General features: G+C 32.4%; 1 protein-coding gene and 1 long non-coding RNA gene across 3 annotated transcripts; one reads left to right on the top strand and one right to left on the bottom strand.

Annotated features, from left to right (window-relative positions):
• Positions 1-2,287: 2,287 nt before the first annotated feature.
• Positions 2,288-4,060, bottom strand: LOC107860906 (transcription factor BEE 2). The gene is made up of 5 exons (XM_047407709.1): positions 3,689-4,060; positions 3,537-3,555; positions 3,292-3,401; positions 2,753-3,133; positions 2,288-2,645 (listed from the first exon to the last, which is right to left on the bottom strand). The coding sequence occupies exons 1-5, from the start codon at positions 4,058-4,060 to the stop codon at positions 2,577-2,579; spliced, it is 951 nt and encodes a 316-aa protein (XP_047263665.1). The 3' UTR covers positions 2,288-2,576.
• A 4,892-nt stretch (positions 4,061-8,952) lies between these two features.
• LOC107860907 lies at positions 8,953-14,981 on the top strand. Of its 2 annotated transcripts, none has more exons than XR_001671654.2 (4): positions 8,953-9,403; positions 10,730-10,812; positions 14,019-14,661; positions 14,765-14,981. It is a non-coding gene; the product is annotated as an uncharacterized LOC107860907 (long non-coding RNA). The 2 variants fall into 2 exon arrangements; XR_007051953.1 differs by having other exon boundaries at positions 8,953-9,434.
• Positions 14,982-22,378: the final 7,397 nt, after the last annotated feature.

The following is a 22,378-nucleotide window of genomic DNA, read 5'->3' as shown; positions in this document are numbered from 1 at the left end:
CTTGGTGCTAGAAGTTGTTGCTGCTACTGTCTCCAATAATGTACTACCTTGGTAGTAGTATAAATTATGTTTTCTCACGCCTTTCAACATTACCAGTGCTCCTGAAGTTGCTTTAAGAACTCCACCCCGTATCATCACAACTAGGCCCTTAGATTCAAGAGCCCCAAATGAGATGAGATTCTTCTTCAACTTTGGCACGTACTGCACATCCTTCAAAATTTTGGTGGATCCATCATGATTCCGCAGCTTGATCGATCCTATCCCGATTGTTTTACATGGATTATCATTACCCATGTAAACCACCCCACCATTGAGTTCCTGAAATTTAAAAAACCATTCCCGAATGGGATACATATGATAGGTACATCCTGAATCTAATATCCACTCATCTGGATGAGATGATGTTGAAAGCATAACAACTAAGGAAATATCTGATTTTGCATTACTTTTGTATTCTGCAACATTTGCATCTTACGGACTCTTTCCTTTTTTTTCAACTTCGAACAGTCTTTCTTCCAGTGCTATTTCTTATGACAGAAAGCACACTCATCTTTGACAACCGCTCGGCCCTTTAATTTTGACCTTCCTCTTTTCCCCTTAGTCTGGCTTTGCTGATGACCCCTTACCACCAATGCTTCTTCGGATGTTGTTGATTTGGTTTTCATCTTATCCTGCTTTCTCAATTCATGACTATATAAAGCAGAACAAACAACATCTAACGACACATTCTTCTTCCCGTGAAGTAACATAGTTTCCAAATGTTCAAATTCATTAGGAAGAGATGATAACAACATCAAAGCCAGATATTCATCCTCAAATTTCACATCTAAATTCAACAGGTCTGCTACTAATTGATTAAACATAGTGATGTGTTCATTCATAGTAGTACCTAGTTGATAATCAAATCGCAAAAGCTTTTCTTCATAAGGAGCTTGTTTTGACCACTCTTTTTCAGAAACTTATCCTCCAACGCCTTCCATAATTTTTGCGCAGAAGTCTCATTCTTGAAAGTATACTTCTGCTCTCTGGACAGGCACGATCAAATTGTTCCACACGCCAACCGATTAATGATGCTCCAATCTCTATCTTCTACCTCTTCTGATTTCTTTTCCTCAATAGCAATATCAAGACCCTGCTAGAAAAGAGAGTTTAAAACCTCTCCTTGACACATACCGAAATGGCTAGCACCATCAAATATTTTCACCGCCAACTTTAGACTGGACAACGGGAACCTCGACGTAATATTTGAAATAGGATCCTTCGTTTCTTGATCTTTATTTCCCATTACAGACTCAATAAAAAATATTCAATATTACACCAACTACAAACAATCCAAGATTTTAAGAGGACCAAAGTAATTCTTTTCTGATGTGGAAGATCAGGCAGAAGTGCAACCACAGAGCATACTCAGACAGAACCTTAGCCTGGGACAAACCTTGGGTTCAAAAGGACCAAAGAAATTCTTTTCTGATGTGGAAGATCAGACAAAGCTGTAACCACAGAGCATACTCAGACAAACCCTTGGCTCTGATACTACTTGGTAGGAAAAACGGGTAATAATCCCACTACAACAGAACAACTTAGTGAAATGAACTGGTTTAGAACAATTGAACCAGACAGAACACTAACAGAAATACCCGACAAATAACATTGAATACTAAAAATAAAGACATAAAAAAATTTGATAACGGAGTTGAGCTAAAAAAAGTCTCCGAGCACCGCTCAAGGTAACCTTTTCTATTAATTGTGGGAGAAAAGAATAATTTTGGGATATTTCAAATGGGAGGAGGAAGAGTTCTTTTATAACTCTAAAACCTCCCCCAAATAATAAAACTACGATGTGGGAGAAAAAAGCCAAAAAAACAACACAATCATCACACCACATCTTCATGAATACCCTTCCTCCCCCTCCCCCCACAATTTCACCTTCTCTCGTTGCTTGTTCTCACACTGCTTAAAAGCTAGTTAGTACCTCTGCCTGCTTCTCGCTTCGTAATGGTGTTTCTTGAGTTCGTTCTTGAGTTGATTTCTCATATAGTTTCTCAATTAATAGTTATTATCTCGGAATATCACTTTGAAATCAAGAAAAAAGATGATTTTTTGAATAATAACTATTAGTTGAGTGACCATCTAAAATCAACCAGGCCGTCTTGTAAAATCTTTCATTCCTGACTAATATATTTGCTGTTTACCCTATAATTCAGAGGGTTGTCAGTTGGATCATTCAATGGTGCTTTCTTAGAGTACTCAAACATAAGATGATGATGGAAAGTAATAAAATTAATACTAAAAAAAATTCTTTCTTTTATTACATATCAGTCAAATAGTGGATGGCTGGATGCAACTTTGGCTATACATATGAACAAATTTCATGATGCCTTATAAATGTCTAAGATGTAAGAATTTCTCCTAAAAGATGATTTGTGGGGTGGAGGGGATGGGGGATTTGCCTTCTAAAACAGTTGCTAACTTTAAAAATTTTGGACTCCAATTTGAAGGATATGAAGTTTGTGTACAGAAGAGGAGCCATAGTAGACCCTTTTGCACTTCAATCTTTGTAGATCAACCTTCTTTAACTAGTTAAAGCCGACGCTGAAAAGGCTCTGCAAATCAGGCTCAAAAGTTGGCTGCTGCTGCTGTACTACCTGCAGTAGAATAGTAACAAAACCACTTAAGAAAATGATTTTCTGAGATAATAACTACTAGTTGAGTGGCCATCAAAGAAATTAACTCATATGGATGAAGAAATTACCGTAAGAGGTGAAGAACCAAGAAAAGCTTCTGGAAATGACATTAAGTCTCTTCTTTGGGGTAACATTTGTGCAACATCACCACTACTTCCTTGCTGGTGTTGGATCATGTTATATTCTGAAAGTGTTGGCAGCGCTACTGTTGGTGGAGAAGTAGTGGAAATGTAAGAGGGGAAGTTTTTGGTGAAAAAATTATCCGTGATCAAATCAAGCCTAGGATTCAGAGTAGCAAGTTTCATTGAAAGGAATTCGACTTGTTTCTGAAGAGATTGAACATAATTTATGATTTCATCGAGCATTCCAGCTTTGCCAGTCACTTTGTTGCAACCTGGAACTAAATCTTGTAAATACTTCATCTTCTTACTGATTTTCTCCCTTCTAGCCTGCATAATTCATTAGGTCAATTGCTATTAGAAATCAGAGTAACGTCTCAGTCTAACAGTTTGAGCTTTTAATGAGACAGTTAACATGAGACTCTAAATTCAAGCCTGATTAACATAATTTTATGCAATCCTTTCACACAATTCAACAGCGCACTTACTCTTTCTGCTAAGCTGTGGCTATCAGTGGCCTGGCCACGACGTGCTCTGACATGAATGTAATCAGGTTTCTGAACCTCTGATGTCTTAGAATTCTCCTTGGAATCGTTCCCTGTTAGTTATCTGAGTGTAATCGTTCCCTGTTAGTTCCCTGTCTTAGTTTCTGAATGTAATCGTTCCCTTTGGCTTTTTTCAGTGATCTCTGAGTGCACTTCTCCTGTCTTTCCTTCAGGTCTCTTAGTTATACAATCCTCTTCCACGTAAAACTGCAAAACAGAATAAAACATGCACGTTTAGTTTTACATCTTTCTTATATAGACATCTGGATTTGAGTGAATTAGGATCAAGAATATGATTGAGACACAATTGATAGACTAATGTACATGTACTGTTACAAACCTCTGCTTTTCTCTTCTTGGTTGACACAACATTTTCTCTGGGAGTTACAACGGTACTTGGATAATTTTCTTTCTCTGGAGGCGGAGACACAGTTGTAATCGATGAATTCGAGACTGTAGAGAAAGAAGGATGAGCCATTTCTTGACAATTATTATTGGTAACAAAATTAGAGCCAGCAAATCCCTTATGTTCTCTCCCACCAAACACATCGAAATTGGTAAAATTCTCCTCAACGCAACCGCCGCTCATCATATGTCCGGGTATCAAATTGTTAAAGTGAGCAAGATCTTGCTGAGGCAGAGAAGAAAGTTGCTGCTTGGAATGGTTATAAAGACGTTCCAACACTATTCTCTGCCTTTCAAGAACGCTCATTTCTCCGCAACGTAGCATGTTGTCACACACACTGTTCTCCTGATGAAACTCGCGAAATGGTGATAGCTGAGGACTAAAGTCTTGTGCTAAGAGTAGTTTGGTTGGTTTGTGAAACTTAAGAAAGATAGAGAGGAAGGATTTATAGAGATGAGAAAAGGATTGGTACTAGTGGATATAATGAGAAGGGGGCCAGCAGGGCCAGAAGGGGGGGAAATGGGCATATATCAAATCAAGAATGTGGAGATAAGAAGAAACAATGATGGCCCCCCTACAGTAGTACTCTTTCTAAAGGAATCAAAGCCATTGCAACAGATATTACGGCGTTTATGCACAACTACTACAAGGACCATAAAATAGAGTGATTATAAACATGTTTAAGGTGTTTCAATATCTCTAGCCCTCTAATCAACTCTGCTAGTCGTTTTCATTACTCTAGACGACCATCCCTCTCAAAGGGTCTAATTGTTTAGATTTCGTATTAACTTAATACATCAATAACCATTAAATTTGTGAGTAAATTTCATTTAAACTCTCGAATAACAATTTGTGTCAATTGAATTGAGCATCTGAATCCATGATAAAGTGTTTCAATTAGACACTTGTAGTTTGAATTTTTAAGAAACCTTTTGCGCGTGTATTCGAGCCTTTATTAGATAGTCAAGATAACTATATAAAATGTGTCATCTCCTTTAATTGATACACGTTGATCTCAAATGGAGTAGGCGTGAAGTTTTATAGCTCACTTATTGAGGCTACTGTATTTTACTAAAGAAAATGACATGTTTTACGTTGTTAACTTATCTACGTAATGGACTCTTGTGAATACATGTAAACGCTTCTCAAAATTTTGAACTGTTAGTGGCTAATAACAATATTTTATCATGTGTATAGGTGTTCAATTAGAATAAGTTGTAATTTGAGTATATAAATGAAATTTATTGACAAAATTCTAGGATCGTGGATGTGTTAATCCTGATGATTTTAAGTTGATGTGTTTTATATCTCTGTACCGTTCTAGTCAAGTATGTAAATCATTTTCACAATCTTCAGTCTAAATTGTTGAAGTCTTGCGAGGCTATCAGACGGCCTAATTGTCGAGAACTTGTAATCATTTTAATTAATCAGACTTAGAGACTTTCCTGCCTCTCTTCTCTCTAATAGTCAACTATCACATTCTTAAACAACAACATCATGCCTAAACAACAACAACATACCTAGTGTATTATATCCTTAAACACTGTATTAAAAATGTCCCTCTTTCTATCTATTAGATCGGAATTTCCCTTAACATATCTCGATAGTTTCTTTTATAAATACGGTTGCAAAAATTGAAAATTTAATGTAAGCCATAAATGAAATGATCAAGGTTAGGGGTATTTCAGCAGCATAATTCAGGAATGAAACTACTTTTGTCTCGGTGTATAGAAAAGAGACAGAAACACTAGACATTATTGGTGGTGGAGGTCGTCAGCATCAAGAAAATAAACATAAATAGAAAGGACTCTAAAATCTCACATGATATGTCGTGTATGTGTAAAAGAGGAAGTTCACAGAAATATATAACGCAAATATGGTATTAATCATTAAAGAAATAATAGATCCTACCATAATCTATCCAAAACAGTAGTATCGGAGTTTGACGATAGAAAAGAAAGAAACAAAACTCCTCCGTATCATTATCACTCGGAAATTCACCTATAGTTTACTTTATACACCGTTAGAGTCATTGATTCAAATCTAATAGTATTTAAAATTGATCGACACTTCTGTGTTTGCCAAATGCCAACATGACAACAAGCACAGAGTGACAATCACCAGTTAATTAAATGATCAAAGTTTCAATTGATTCTATCTATGATATTCTTCGATTGCCTTGACACCTTAATATTAAGGAGCCATTTAGTACACCTTAATATAGAATAAGTAGGAATATTCCATGATTCTATTTTATATCTCACTCATATGGGGTAGTAATTTCCCATTTCACTACACATGGTGGAATAAAATAGTCTCGAAATTAGTTAATACCTCATGTAAAACCCAAAAGTTAATCCTAAACTTTATCTTAAAATAATTTCCCTTATCCAGTATACCAAACGACTCCTAAAATTATCAAAAGGATTTAACGCTATCAATTATTTAAAAAGTAACTACAAATAATTATTCGTAATACGTAGAATTAAATTGAAAATAAGAAAAATAATCCTATACAATTACTGTTATAGTATATAATTTTTTATGGGAATCTTTCAAAAATAGTAACATTTTGCTATAAAATCCCCCTTATATAGCCACGTTTCACATAATTACCATTTATAGCCGTTGTATTCGATTTATACCCATTGTATTCGGTTTTACAGATAGTATGTATTCATATAAAATATGCATACAATCCTTATTTAGTCGCGCTAAAAATGGAATTCAATATTTTTAAAAAGAAAAAAATCTCAATCACGCTTATCTCGTTGAACTGAATATTTTTTTGTCTAACACTATCATTATCTCTTTTGATATTTTTGTGTTTTCTCCATTTTTTCTTCTTCCTTTTTCTATTTTTTCTACTTTTACTTTTTTCGTTTCTTTCTTTTTGTTTTTTATTTTATTTTTTTCTCTTTAATCTCTAACTTCTGTTTCTCTTTCTTCTTTTGTTTTCTTCTTTGTCTTTTTTTCTTTCTTATACTATTTTTGCTATAAAACCCACCTTGTATAACCACATTTTACATAATTACCATTTATAACCATTGTATTCGATTTATGCCCGCTGTATTCAATTTTACAGATAGTATGAATTCATATAAAACATGCATACAATCCTTATTTAGTCGCGCTAAAAATGGAATTCAATATTTTTAAAAAGAAAAAAATCTCAATCACGCTTATCTCGTTGAACTGAATATTTTCTTGCCTAACACTATCATTATCTCTTTTGATATTTTTGTGTTTTCCCCATTTTTTCTTCTTCCTTTTTCTATTTTTTCTACTTTTATTTTTTTCGTTTCTTTCTTTTTTCTATTTTTTTTTCTCTTTAATCTCTAACTTCTGTTTCTCTTTCTTCTTTTGTTTTCTTCTTTGTCTTTTTTTCTTTCTTATACTATTTTTGCTATAAAACCCACCTTGTATAACCACATTTTACATAATTACCATTTATAACCGTTGTATTCGATTTATACCCGCTGTATTCAATTTTACAGATAGTATGAATTCATATAAAATATGAATACAGTCCCTATTTAGTCGCACAAAAAATGAATTAAATATTTTTAAAAAGAAAAAAATCTCAATCACGCTTATCTCGTTGAACTGAATATTTTCTTGCCTAACGCTACCATTATCTTTTTTTATATTTTTTTATTTTTTGTGTTTTTTCCATTTTTTCTTCTTCTTTTTTTCTATGTTTTCCTACTTTTATTTTTTCGTTTCTTTCTTTTTATTTTTTTCTCTCTTTAATCTCTAACTTCTATTTCTCTTTCTTCTTTGATTTTTTTTAAATTTTTTTTTGTACTTATTTTCTTTATTATTTTTTTTATTCTATTTTATATTTTTTGTATTTTGGAAAAATATGACTAGTCGAGCACAAGTCATGGATGATCACGTAAATACCATAATTATTTATCGTATTTGTAGTCATACCGTAATTTATATTTTTGTATTTATTGATACAACTATATTTGTATTTATATTTTAAAGTTCGCACTTGTATTTATATTTTATAGTTCACATTTGTATTTATATTTAATAGTTCACACTTGTATTTGTTAGTTTGCGCCATCATTTATATTTTATATAATTCACACTTGTATTTTAAAAAACTATTTTGTATTTGTATTTTATAATCGATTGCATATTATATTGGTTTATATTTATATTATGGTTTTATTGTGTTTGTATATTTAGATTATATTTGGCTTATACTTGTATTTGTATTCTATTTTCTTCATTATCTTTTTATTTTTAAGAAATTATTTTGTATTTGTATTTGTAAGTTGACTTCATATTATATTTAGTCGAGACTATGTACAATTTATCATTTGTATTTGTATACAAATAAGTAAGTGCATTAATTGTATTTGAGTGATTCTAAAATATATAAATATGTAATGTATCATTTGATACAAATGTACCATTTGTATTTGTATATAAAAATTATCATTCATATTTATAAATAAACAAATATTACTTGATGCAAATACAATGACAAATAAATGAAACAAATGATTTTACAAATACAAATATAATATGTATTTGTATATATTATATTTGTATAAAAATTTGAGTTATATTTATTTGTATAAATAAATACAACTAGTGCCAATAAATACAAACAAGTATTTGTAGAAAGAAAATCAATCGTTCACTTTCAATAATTAAAAAATACAAATGATAGTTCACACTTGTATTTATATGTTATAATTCATATTTATATTTGTATTTTATAGTTCATATTTGTATTTATATGTTATAATTCACATTTAAATTTGTATTTTATCGTTCGCACTTATAGTTGTATGTTATAATTTACATTTATATTTGAATTTTATAATTTGCACTTGTATTTTGCTAGTTCGCACAAATAAAAAGAAGGAGAAAAATAAGAGAAAAAGAAGGAGAAAAAAATGAAGAATAAAAAATACAAAAACAAAAAAGAAAAAAAAAATAAAAAAAGAGAAACCAACAAAAAGAAAAAGAAAAGAAAAATTGAAGAAAAAAAAACTGAAAAAGGAAAAAAAAAGAGATAATGGAAAATAAAAAAAGAAAGAAAATATATTAGAAAAAATATTAATTATAATTAAGAATAATTAATAGTCAAGAGAGGTTATGAATTGTAATTAATTAAAAATTAAATTTTAAATGGTAATAAAAAATCAATAATACTGATCCAGATAATTTTTTTGATTTTTTATCCTCTCTATGAATTCCATCATTTTTGCTCTCTTCTTGATTCGAAGAGTTCATTCCGATCATTGAATGTTTCCTCCACCCTCGGCCATCCGTTTCGCCAGGATAAGAAATTCCCTGACATTAGGTTAAAAACAACAGAGAGCCAAATAAAGGGGCAGGCAGCAGCTACAGACAAATTCTGCAAAATCCTCATTTCTTTTCTTTGGCCACGACTTTCAAATGAGGAAGATTCATTCACTACTACTCTTTTAATTCTCCAACTATATTTCAACTTCCTTTCTATCCCCACAATTTGAAATCATTTAAAAAATAAGTTGTGGTCACACCTACAAACGTGCTATGAAACAAAAAGTATGCTACTAATATTACAGATTTCCTATTTATATTCAATTATGAGTAGAGAAGAAACAAGCAGAGGCAGAGTTAGGTGGTGGACGCAGGGAGGTGTGCATTGAATTCTTCCTGTCAGAAAATAGTACTTCCACCATTCTTTTATATATGTATGCTAGGTGTTTTTCCACAGTTTATTTAAATAATTTTTAAAGTAAAATTAGATAGGATTAATTTAATATCCTAAAATTAAAGCTTGAATATTTAAAATATGTATGAAAAATAACATAAGTTGCAATTTTTGTTTTTTCAATAAGATTAACAAATATATCTTAAAAGTGTTGATCAAAATTTAAATTCTTTTACTCTCAAAAAATAAAATATATTAAAAGGATTGGAGTGATAGAATATACTATTAACCATGTGGTTTAGCTATAGTATTATATTTTCATCCCATGTAATGATAATTATTTTATTTAATTAATTTAATAATATTTTTATTTGAATAGATCATTGTCTTAACATGTTTGTCCTTTACTTATATAGCAGACAATTCCATTCATGAAATTATTCAACTTATGCACGAAAAATTAAAATTGTCGGTTCTTATAAGTTATAAATTAATTAATATTCACAATCAGAGATGAAGAAGGACATACATCTTAATGATTGAAGCGCATGATTAAATATAATTTGATCTTAATTATGTGAGTGGTAATATTCCAACTTGTAATGCTAGTACATTTCGTATATATTGAACGGATCAAGTAGAGATGTTTGTTTATATTCATAATATTAATAAAAAATTTCTTTAGTGCATTTCATGTAATTATACTCTCAATCTTTTGATAAAATTATTATAATTTATGTATTTGATTTATTATTTTAATCTATTAAAACGTGAAACTCTATTATGACATTTATGAGTCAACATATTCCTAATAGATTGAATGATAACAAATCACATTAGTGAAATAATAATTAGTTGATAGAACCATATCCCAGACTCAAGATAGACGACACTCATTTATGATTGCTTATAAGTATTCGTGTCAAATCCTGCAGGTGATTTTTTTTGGTTAATAATGAACTACTTGATCCGTTTTATTGATAATCTTCAAAAGGTCCAAAACAAAACAAGTTCAATTGAATAACAGAGCCCAAACCCGACCTAGTTGACCCGATAGGGTCTATAAAAATGACCGTAACACTAGGGTTTCCTAATTGCTTCTTCTCTTCTTTGTTCATCCGCCTTTTTTGCCTCTGTCTATGTTGCACTTTCTCAACTAGTGTTTTCAACTTCTTTTGTTGTGGGTGATGAACTTTCTTCATCCCTCCATAGATGTCTTCTTCTTGCTCAGCTTGCAGAAATAAGCTCACTCCATTTTCTTTTGCATTTTGATGATAAGCTCTTGTATTCACTGTATATCTCTACTGCAGGTGTGTTACCCGGTGGATGTCCATGAGTTCAGCTGAAATTCGAAGGAGGGTTAGAACATTGATTCTTTGTTGTCTAGATTTGAGTAAGTCATTCTTTCTTTCACCCTGCATGTGTGTCCACGATGTTTGAATCCTTATAAAATCTTATCTGCCATGTAGCTAAAGCTGAAGTGGAGAAAAATAAGTTGCTCCTGATGGTTTTTTAGTAATGACAGATGAGTTCAAGTGCTTAGTTTTCAAATCTGTTCCCTAACCCTTGATTTTTGCTGGAGTACCTTTTTGTTGGCTGATCTAGCTTAGGCTAGTTAGCATTCTCACAGTTGTTGTACCTATGATCCGACCACAAACTATCTTGTAATTAACATAGCTGTGAGGCACTGTGGTCTTTTTATTACTTGTTATTATGGATGCCTGTATGTAGTGTTTATCTTCCTTGCTCTAACTCTTATGAATGGTATCTGTTCTTTATCTACACTTAGTATCTTTTTTTCTTTGCTTGGTAGCTGATGAAAATTGTTGTATTGTATTATCTGCTCTTGCTCAATTGCCAAATTAGCCATGAAGCCTGCTAATTGATTGGCCTCTCTGAAAATATGCTTTATGTTGATGTTCACTTAAGCCATAAGACCTCTAATTTCCTCTATCCTTTCACTTAGAGTTCGCTGTATTTTTCACACCCCTTAAACATATTACTAATTCCCAAGGATTCAGTCTCTAAATGAATATGCAATAGATTTTGAGAGAAACAATACTCTATGGCCTTTTGAAAAGCAATAGATTCAACTTCTATGTTGTTATTGAGTCCTATGTTGTGAGCCTCTACATAGATTAAATTGCCTTCACTATCTCGTATGCAAAAGCCGTAAGAGCTCATACCTGAGTTTTCTTTACTGGCACCATCCATGTTGCATTTCATTCATCCCTCATCTGGCTTATCCCATTAAACCAGTAAATAATGAATCCTTAATTTGTAAACTTGTAGGGTATACAACATTCCATCCCAGTGAAAAGGTACTTGTTTAATCCATGGAAAACATACTTTAATGAAATAGAAAACATTTTTTTGAAATTGATGTTTCATCATCACTAAAGTAATGTCTTTTCCATGTCTTCTAGCATTCCTCCTCTTCTATAACTCCCACATTAGCAAAGCTGGTACTGCTTTAAAGAGTCTTCTAATCTTAGGATTTCCTTCGTAGATCCACCACATATGAATTGCCTGGTGTAGAGTAAGACCCTCTATGTTTAGACCTGCACATATAGCAAAATGACAGATTAAATTAATCAATGAATTAAACTTTTTAGAAATTTAAGTTAATTAATTAGTGTTAGTAGTTCTAACATGAAGAATTAAATAAGATGTAATGGTAGATTTTAAAATTAAATCGAGGAGTGCAATTTAGTAAAATAATTTATAATTTACTGTGATATGGAAATTTGTTCATTTTGCAAATTAATATCATAATTGAAAGTCTCAATTAATAAATTTGTTATCCCTACTACGCCTGATTAACTAATCAAATTTGAAAAAGAAAAGAATCCTTATAGCAGAAGTAATTTCATTTACCGGTCTTATATAATCATCAAGGAATAAAAGCAAAAATCAGTTTTGACATTAAGGCTAAAAAGTTTTTGGCATTAAGGCTGAAAGCATTTTTTTAGCATTATGACTGAAAATGTGTTGCCTATTGACTTTCTTTCTCAATATAATTTGGGAGTAAATAAGGGCTAGTTTTTGATAGAAAGATCATCCTTTTTCCAACAAATAAAGTCACTTACCCACACAAGTTTTCTTTTAATTATAAAGTTAGTCAAGAATTAGTAGAAGGCTTCAGACCTAACAAGTAAGACGAATAAGGTGTTGAACGAATTATATAAAATTTCAAACAGGTATGTATGTGATTTTGAATTATTGTTCTAGTTTATATTATCTAGATTTTATTTAAGTTAGATTGATTCATGAGAATAGCTTCTGATGTGCATGTTCTAACAATTGGTACCAGTAGTCATCTTACATATGCTAGATAATGTAAAAAGAGATTTTATGATTTCTAGACATGTTTTATTAATTAAATAGTTGTATAAACTATGATATTGCTGATTGTTGACGATGTTAAAGGTTTTTGTAAGCTTAGTTTATCATCAGTAAAATAGAAACGAATTTTACATATTTTTTCATAAATTTTTTGAAAACTAATTTTAGGAATTAAGAAAAAAATCGTGAAGAATTATGACTATGCCCAACTATAGTCATTACTCACATGCTTAACGACAAGTATGGTGGCAAGGCAAAGCTATTTGGACAATCCGTGTCACCCTCACCTATAGTCTTGCTGATGAATGTCAAAATAATTTTTTCTGAATTAAGGAAAAAATCATAAGGACTTTTGAATTTGCCTAACTACCTCTGTTACTTTCAAGCATTGACAAGTAGCATGGTGGTAAGGCCAAGTTGCACGGTAACACTATTAACCCTCGGAAGCAGCCTAGCTGATGATTTTCAATTTGGTCAATTTTAGACTTTTTTAAATTTTGATGAACCCTGATTGACCTAAAATTTGATAGGTTTATTAAAAATAGCACACTAAGCCATACTCACTGCTTTGTCGTAGCCTAGGCCCTTTTTTCATTCAGAGCCATTTTAATTTTTTTTGGCATTTTTGAATCTCTGTGAAATTAAAAATTCTAAAAAAATTAATTTTTGCAAATCAGTGGTGATAGGGTTCATTCCTTATGATTTTCAATGGTTAATTACAGTAAATAATATGAGTTTACATATTAATATAGGCCATCTTTTCCATCAGATAAACTTGTGTAGTGTAGTACTGTTTTTAATCTCTTGTTTTGATGACTTGTATTAACTTTTCAACTAAGTTACATGTTGGTTCAATGATATATGATATTTTTCTAACTTAAATTTATATTTTACTCTTTAACTGAGTTGGTTCTGTTTTATTTAAAGAATAATATATCTGACATTGCATGTATATTTGTTTGAATAGTTAAGTTTCACTAACGAATCTAATTGTTTATATGCATGATTATATGTGATGTGATTTTTATGATTTTAGTTATTATGCTACATAACTAGTGATCGATTTTAAACATATAACAAATTAACCATGTCTTCGTTCAATCCTTTAACCTCTATCCTAATCAAAATAAACTGAAAGACCTTAATTATGTTGTCTGCAAATAAAATTTAGACATTGTCCATAATGTTGAAGGTTTTAAATTTGTGTTGGTTGACAAATGTATTGAAAAATGGGATGATGCTACTGATGATCAGATTAAAGTCTATGATAAGTGGATTAAGACAGACGAAATTGCAAGGTTCTAGATTCTTGCCTCCATAAAAAATGTCTTGCAAGATCAACATCAGTCTATGGCCTTTGCTTTTGATATGCTCAAATCTCTCAAAGAGATATTCGGTGAACAAAATCATGTTCCAAGAAAGATAACCATGAAAGCTCTCTTAGCCACAAAATTGACTGAAGGAGCATCGCTAAGGAAGCACGTTCTAAAGTATGAGTTTTTTGAACAAGATAAAAATTCTTGATGCTTTCTTTGATAAGGAATCTTAGTTGCAGATGGTCCTACCAACTCTGTCGGATAGTTTTCAGCAGTTTTGCTTAAACTATGACATGAATAAGATGGATTTGTCCCTTGCAAAACTGTTGAATGAGCTGCAGGAGATAGAATATACCATTAAGCAATAAGCTTCCCCTGCTGCATTCATGGTTGACAAACCTTCGTCTTTGTCTTCTAAGATAAAAGGTGAAATAAATAGAAGAATCCCTATAAGGTTGCATCACCTGGAAGTGATACCGATGGTATGGTTAAGCCTAAGAAAAAGTTCTATCATTGTAAGAAACCTGATCACGATAAGAAATAATGCCCCTGCTACCTAGCCAAGATGAAAAATAAAGAAGGTACCTCTTTTTTTAATATCATTGAAACTTTCTTAATGGTTGTTTCTACTCATTTTTTAGCGTAGATTCGGGAGCCACTAATTATATATGAAATTTTTTGTAGGGATTTCAGAAAACACGACGCCTAAATGAGAATGAAGTAAGCCTACTTCAAGCAAATGGAGAGCCAACATCATCCCTAGTTGCAGGAAATATTTCTTTTTCATTTAGTAATAGTAGGACTTTGATTTTGAATAATGACTTTGATTTTGAATAATGTTCTTGATGTGCCTTCTATACAAAGGAATTTGATTTCTGTTTCCCAAATAATGGATGCTAGATACAACATCTTCTTTGCTAATAATTGTGCAATTATTAAGCATGATAAGCATTTTATAATTTCTACTCTTAGAATAGATGATCTATTTGTATTAAATGTTTCTCAAAATATGCTATAAACATCAAACCTTAATAATATTGATCAGTCACATAAGATAAAACATATTTAAATTGAGCGAAACTTACTTATGAAACTTATGTTTAGGTCATATTAATAAAAATCAGATTTTAAGGTTGATTTCTGATGAACCTTTGAGCTTATTGAAAGTAGTGACACTTCTGACTTGTGAATCCTGTTTTGAAGGTAAAATGAACAAGATACCTTTTTCATCCAAAGAAAATAGAGCCGGTAATAAGTTAGAATTAATTCATTTTGATTTATGTGGTCCTATGAATATACAAGTAAGAGGTGGTTTTAAGTATTTTGTGATTTTCACAGTTGATTACTCAAAATATAGATATATTTATTTATTGTGTTATTGTAATGACCCTTTTCGTTGTAATTCATGAGCCCAATTTTAAAATCTCATGTATTAATTCTTGATTTGAAAGTTACGAATTTCAGGCTAAGGTAGTTTCAACTGATTCGGAGCGTAACGTGGCCTAGAAAAATCTAGGAATGATTTGTACCGGGATAGTGGTATTTGTTTTGATTTATAGTTATCTAATATAATAAGAAATATGTAGAAATATACGAAATCAAATTTGGATAAGTAGAACTGTCAAAATTGGTCTTCGCATAAAGGCCACTGTTCGAAATGTCCTAGGTTTAAGATATGTAGAAAAAAGTGAAATTTTTGAATGAAGATAGACATTTCCCCCCGCCGACGCTGCTATAGTGTCAAGTGCCATCGTGGAAAAATTTTTGCTATAGCGGTCAAAGGAGATCAAGGACTGCTACTGTGGTCGGTACTGCTATGGCGACATCGTTATAGCAATGAAAATGGTAGATTTATTAAAACATTTCTCTAAAATAATTTATCTTTCTAAAATCCATTTTGGGGCAAAGAAAGGGTGATATAAAGCGAAATACACTAAAATTTATTTGTTTGACTTCGTTACGGTAAGAAATTTATCCTCGTGACTGTATTTAATTATTAATTCACAGTGTTCGGGGAGGATTTTGATTAATTGCTGATGCAGGGAGAAATTTAAGAAATACGTTAATGATTTTTGATTCTTAACATGTAATTTACCTTTAAATTTCATTAATTCACTATTTTATTCACGAAATTAATAGGTTTTAGGTGAATTACAATGGAAAAGCCCTAGAACGAAAATAAAATGATTATGAATTTGACCTTAGGAGTTGGGTGTGAGTTATAGTCCTGCCATGTTAGGTTATTTTATTCCTTGCGTATTTATATGCATGTTCTAGACCACGAGCAAACAAAAATTGAATGGAAGAGTAAAGTTCCAATATAGAGGAGTTGCGCAAGCTTGATTCAAGGTAGATGATGGTATTGTAGTTTAATTCAATTTGTGTTATATGTATATATTAACTACTTTGTAGTATGGCTTGTTAGTGGATGTTGTTTGGTGAGGTCTTTGTAAATGATTTGCGGTTGTTATGTTATTTTGACCTACCTTACTTGCTAAATGTGAAATGATTGATATTTAGAACATTTTTGTGGGATTTTGGTAGAACAAGATTGATAGATACTTGTGTTTGGGATTTTAGTATATGACGGTAATTTTCCCCTGTGGGTCATGGTTAGAGGGTGGTTGTATATCTCTTAGTGTATATGTACGGAAGTAAGGTGAGTTTGACGGTTCCATGAGTAAACCAGCAAAATATATTTTTTATTCTTAATTTATTTTGTCTTGTTTTTGGCTTCGCTTGACTAAACTTGACTTGATAATATGTTGACTTGTTGGTTTGATTTATAATTGTTCATTATTTCTTATTATGCATGGTGTATATTTGTTATGCATGGATTAACTTATTGTTGTATGGCTTAGTTATATATTCATATTCTCATCTTGAGTTAGCCAAATAACCCTACCAATATGTTTTTGATCTTGTGTGCTGATACTATACTTGCATTTACTTCTATGAGTGAAGCGCATATTACAACGACTCCTACGAGACCTCACTTGTGATTCTAACGGTTGACTCCAGATTTCAGAGTGAGCAACATATCCGGGCAACCATGGAATTTTTCCTAATTGGCATAGTTCTCTATTTCTCTATATATGTTTTATTTTAGTTTTGGAGTGCATCCCCTTCTTGACATTTTTTATGTTTTGGTACAATTGACTTTCAGGTCCTAAGTATGGTTTTTGTATAAGTACTTTCCCCTCTTCATTTGTACTTATTATTTGGTTTTAGATTGGATGATATATTGATGGATTAGTTTCACTTATTTCTTTTAAGTGTGGATTATAGGATTGTCATTCGAGAATGTTAGTTTTTTCGCGATAGTCATAAATACGAATGCTTTGAAAAATTCAAAAAATTTAAGATAGAAATAAAAAAGCAACATAATAAACATATTAAAATATTATGATCTGATAATGGTGGTGAATACCTTCATACAAAATCATTAAGTTCCTATCAAAATTAGGAATTACATCTCAATATTTTGCTTCGGGAACACCACACCAAAATGGTGTGGTATAACGAAGAAATAGAACTCTTATAGAAATAGTTATAACGATCTCAATCAAGTGACTAAAATCGATATAAAAAATGCAAAAAAATTAATAACACAAAATAAAGATAGTGGAGAAATAAGAGATGAGTGCTCAAAGAAATTGAGGTTAGAATAGAAGAAAAAAGGGCTAATTGAATCAATTAATCATGAAAGAAGAGAACTTGATTTCAGTTAGAATAGAGAAAGTGATTGATTTTGGTGGTGACTAGGACCATTTTCTTCCATTGTGTGAGTTTTCATACAACAATAATTATCACCCCAGTATTGATATGGTACTATTTGAGGCATTTTATGAAAGAAAATGTAGGTTGCTGACGCGCCCCGACCGGGGGACTTGTCGTAATGGGTGTCCCAAGTCCGACCTGGATCGGAGACCACTCCCGTAACCCAACCCAACCTCCATCCGCCTGCCCTGAGTTAGCTGAATTTTGAGCATATAATAAAATAGTGTAATAGTTAACATGAAGACTCTGGGATAGGATCACAATCGTGGTCGACAATCGAGTCCAACCATCCCATACCAATAATCCAACAATACCAAATCAATACCAAAACAAGGGCCATAACTAAAGATGTTCTAAAACATAGTTTAATTAATCCGAAAAGAAAATATGATAAAATAGTGGAAAATTATGTTCGATGATGCCATCCTCAATACCAATGTCAATGCTAAGGCAAACACCTATACCGATTCTGCCCCTTCCAACTCATAGTAATACCGCAAAGCATCTAACCAAAAGAGTAAAATTCGGTTGGAAAATGCCCTCGACCATGGCCAAAATTGATATCCAAAATAAAGTAAAAATGTCTAGAAATATTCATAACATAAAACAGAGCCATACGAAGGGATGAAATCTCACCACTTCAGTTCAAAGGTTGATCCCTAAGTCAATCACTATTTAGGAGGAGTAGAATAGTCGATTCCTACATAACGTGGGTATACAGTCGCCAGTAGATGGGTTAGCGGGTGAACACTAGCATGATCTCAGGATAAGGATAACATAATTCCATTTATAAAACCAAGTAAAACTATCCATATGCACATAACCATACATACATATATATACATATATAAAAATAGTAGAGTTCAGGATTACCTCTCCCACCATAAGATCATTGGAAAGAGATAGAAACAGTAGAGAAACAGGGTGTGGAGACCGATGTAGCGGCTCAACATAGGATAAAGAATACCTTTTATGTCTGTTGAGATTGTTCAATAGGTGTTAGCTTTTCTGAGTGGATTGGCTGGGACTGGAGTCACACCCAAGGTACCAGTTTATTAGGATCTAATTATCCATCCTACTATCGTTGTGGCTCCTAGAATGGATGAAGCTTCAGTGACTGATACTTTTCCTCATCTATATTAGGTTTGGAGATGACTGATACAAAACATGTACTACTGACCAAATTTCTAGAGATGAAACCTCCAATATTCCAGGACAGAGTATGAGAATACCTTTGTATTTATTATTGATTACTATGAGAGGTTACATAAGATGGGGATTGTGAAGAAACATGGAGTTGAGTTTGTGACTTTTCTGTTAGAAAATGATGCTAAGAAATGGTGGAGGGTGTATGTTAAATGTCAATTACCAATTTTGACTCCATCGACTTTGGAACAGTTCCACACTTTGTTCTTAGAGAAATATGTGCCACGGGTCCTCCATGTTTTCCACCAAGAACGTTTTCTAAAACTCTTTGAACCCCGAATTTGAGCCAATTATAAGTTGGGTGCTTTAACTATTCAACCATGGATGCTTAGCGGAGATCCTTATACATAGTGAATAACCAAATTCTAATTGAAATATAAGAAGGATGAGTTTTTGTCATTGGAGTAGGGTAACATATCGATTGCAGCCTATGAGAAAAGGATTCACCTCTTTTATAAAGGTTTGAATTATGACCTTTGGGTATTGTTTGTGTATGTGACTTTAGTAGGAAAAGGGTTTAATAAAGTTTCTGACTATTTGAAGAAGTTGGAGGGGGTTACCCAAGAGAGTCCGGCTAAGATATTTGTGAAGAAAACTTGGAATGTTCAAAATTTTAGTGGGTCTTACTCTAAAGGCCACGGTCAGTAGGCCTATTAAGCTCATCCTGCTCAGTCAATCTTGCCAGATTCTAATATGGTTCCAGCTAAGTATTCTTCTCAAGCATAGGTTGTTAGAGGCCAATGGGCTTTTTACTCTTCTACCAGTAGGACTTGTCTTGGATAGGGATGTTAACATTAAGAAAAAGTTTCCTGCGAGGTGGGGAAATACCCCGATGAAGCAACAGACTCGAGCTATACTCTCAGCGGGTAGAGGAAGGAGAGATAGCGGTAGGGGACGTACATAGGGAGGAGGGGAAATAAGACAGGTAGTAAAGATGGTCGAGGAAATATTTAAGCCGGGGGAGGAGAGAAAGTCGAAAAATAATTAGCTCGAATTGATGACCGGGCTCACTATTATGTATTTTTGGGAAAGACTGATGTCGAGGCTTTTAACCCATTTATCACAAGTACTATTTCTATTTGTGACCGCATGACTTCTATTTTATTTGATCTTAGGTTTACTTATTACTATGTATCTATCTAATTAGTGGTGGTTCTGAATTTGGTTTATGATGTACTTGATTTTCTGTTTATTTTTCTACTCCTGTGGGTGAGTCTTTGATAGTAACCCATGTTTATCATTCCTAACCTGTATTATTTATGGGTTTTCATACTTAGGTAGACTTAATTTTTTTAGATATATTGGAATTTGATATGATTCTGGGCATGACCTAGTTATCTTCATATTATTAAATTTTAAATTGTAATGCTAAAACAATGACTCTAGCTATGCCTGGAATGAAGGAATGAGAGTGGGAGAGAGTGTATAAGGCCCAACCAGTAAAGATTATATCGTATGTCAGAGCTAGTTGTAACGCCCACCCTAGATGTCACACTGTGCTCAAGTCTACAAGTAGTCCCAAGCTAACCCTTTAAGCCTTCTAACAACTTTGAAACTCATAATAAAGAAAAACTTAACATGTGAAATCTTGAAATAACCGAATTAATGTCTTAACTGAAAGTCTTAAACTTTGAAATCCTAAAACAAACACTTTTAAGTCTATGACCAAAATAGTCAGACAAGCCTCTACTTCTAACTAGAGAGCCACTGGGACAAGCCCCAGCTGACTCAAACTAAACAGAATCAAATAGCTAAAATACTTTATCAATAGAACGTCTGATAAAATGGGTCCTCGAAGTATAAGTACTCACCAAGCATCGAGATGTTGGTGGAGATGCTCGTAATCAGTCACACTGCTGGAACTGAGCACCAGAACCTACATTATACGATATAGCACATAGATGTATAGATGGATTAGTACTTGTGGGGATGAATGTATAAGTAAGACAATAAGTCAATGTGCACTTAAATTTTTAAATAATGCATGCTAAGTGTAAATGACTTACCTTGGGCTTAAATAAAATCAAAGTTGCGAAACAATAAACATGAGTAATAAAGCATAATGATACTTTGTGAGCCATGATACTTAGTTCTATAATCTTTACTTTATTCTTTCTTAGGGAGGTTCTTCTAACTAACATACACCATATGAGCTATCATGGAGTCCAATGTCTTACCCACGGTAGGGAGAGCTCATATTGGGGAAAGCTGTCCTACCCTTGCCATCGGAATAAGAAGTTAACTTAAGCGATCACTATACTTAACCCATATTGGGACATTAAACCTATGGTGGCTAGAAGTTATGAGGCATGCAACCTTGGAATCATACCCAACTTGGTGCTAAATACTACTCTCTTAATACTTATATGCTCATACTTTAGGAAATCCACCTTAAAATAGCATAAGGGTTTATAATGAAAACCAGTTATGCTTCTCTTTGATTTAAACTATAATTATAATGAACAATTGTGAATTCCTTATCTTAGCTTAGGATCAAAAGATTAATTATTTCTTTAAATCTTGATATAAGCTTATCAGATAAGAACTTAAGAATATAATTCTATTGAAATCTCAACACTTAAACTTAGGGATTGAAATTCATGCTTCAAAATCATGGTTATTCATAACAACACTTCATTCTCAATAACAATCTTGAAATTTTTCAATAATATCGAATCAAGATAGTGCAATCTTATTCATAATATAAATCATGTAAGTTAAAAACATAAACATAAGCACTTCTTGATATACTTAAAGCTTTAAATCTCATGAAAATCATATGTTTAAAAAATATACATACTTGGGTATGAACCCTACTTCAAAACAATTAAATAAAATCTTAAAATCATGCAATTTGGGCACAAGGGTGAAAGAATACCCTTGTTCATAACCCTACATACCATAATAGGCTTGACTTTGTATAGAAAGCTTGACTTTGAAAGCCTTGGAGATGAACTTGAAAGCTTTTCTTGAGATTCTTGGATTTGGAAACTTAGGTTCTAACTTATCTTAAAGAGAATGTAATGGAATTTTAAAGTTCTTGGAAGGAGGTTAGGGTTTCTTGGAGAGAAAAATGAAGGAGAATGGGCAAATAATGCTTAAACCAATGTTTAATCTCTTGTTTTTACAATTTGGGGTGATGGGAAAAGACCTAACTGCCCTCCAGGAGATTAATTTCATAACTAAAATGTCGTTTTAAGGCTTGGCACGATGCAATGACATGCTCATCTTTATACCCAGTGCAACGCGATGCAATCACATTGAGCTGCTGGAATCGAAATCCAAACACGACCCAAACCTCATTCAAAAATT

Source organism: Capsicum annuum, chromosome 2, assembly GCF_002878395.1.
Source record: "Capsicum annuum cultivar UCD-10X-F1 chromosome 2, UCD10Xv1.1, whole genome shotgun sequence".
Lineage (NCBI taxonomy): Eukaryota > Viridiplantae > Streptophyta > Magnoliopsida > Solanales > Solanaceae > Capsicum > Capsicum annuum.
Note: the sequence above shows the minus strand (reverse complement) of the source record. Positions and strands in the feature narration are given on the sequence as shown.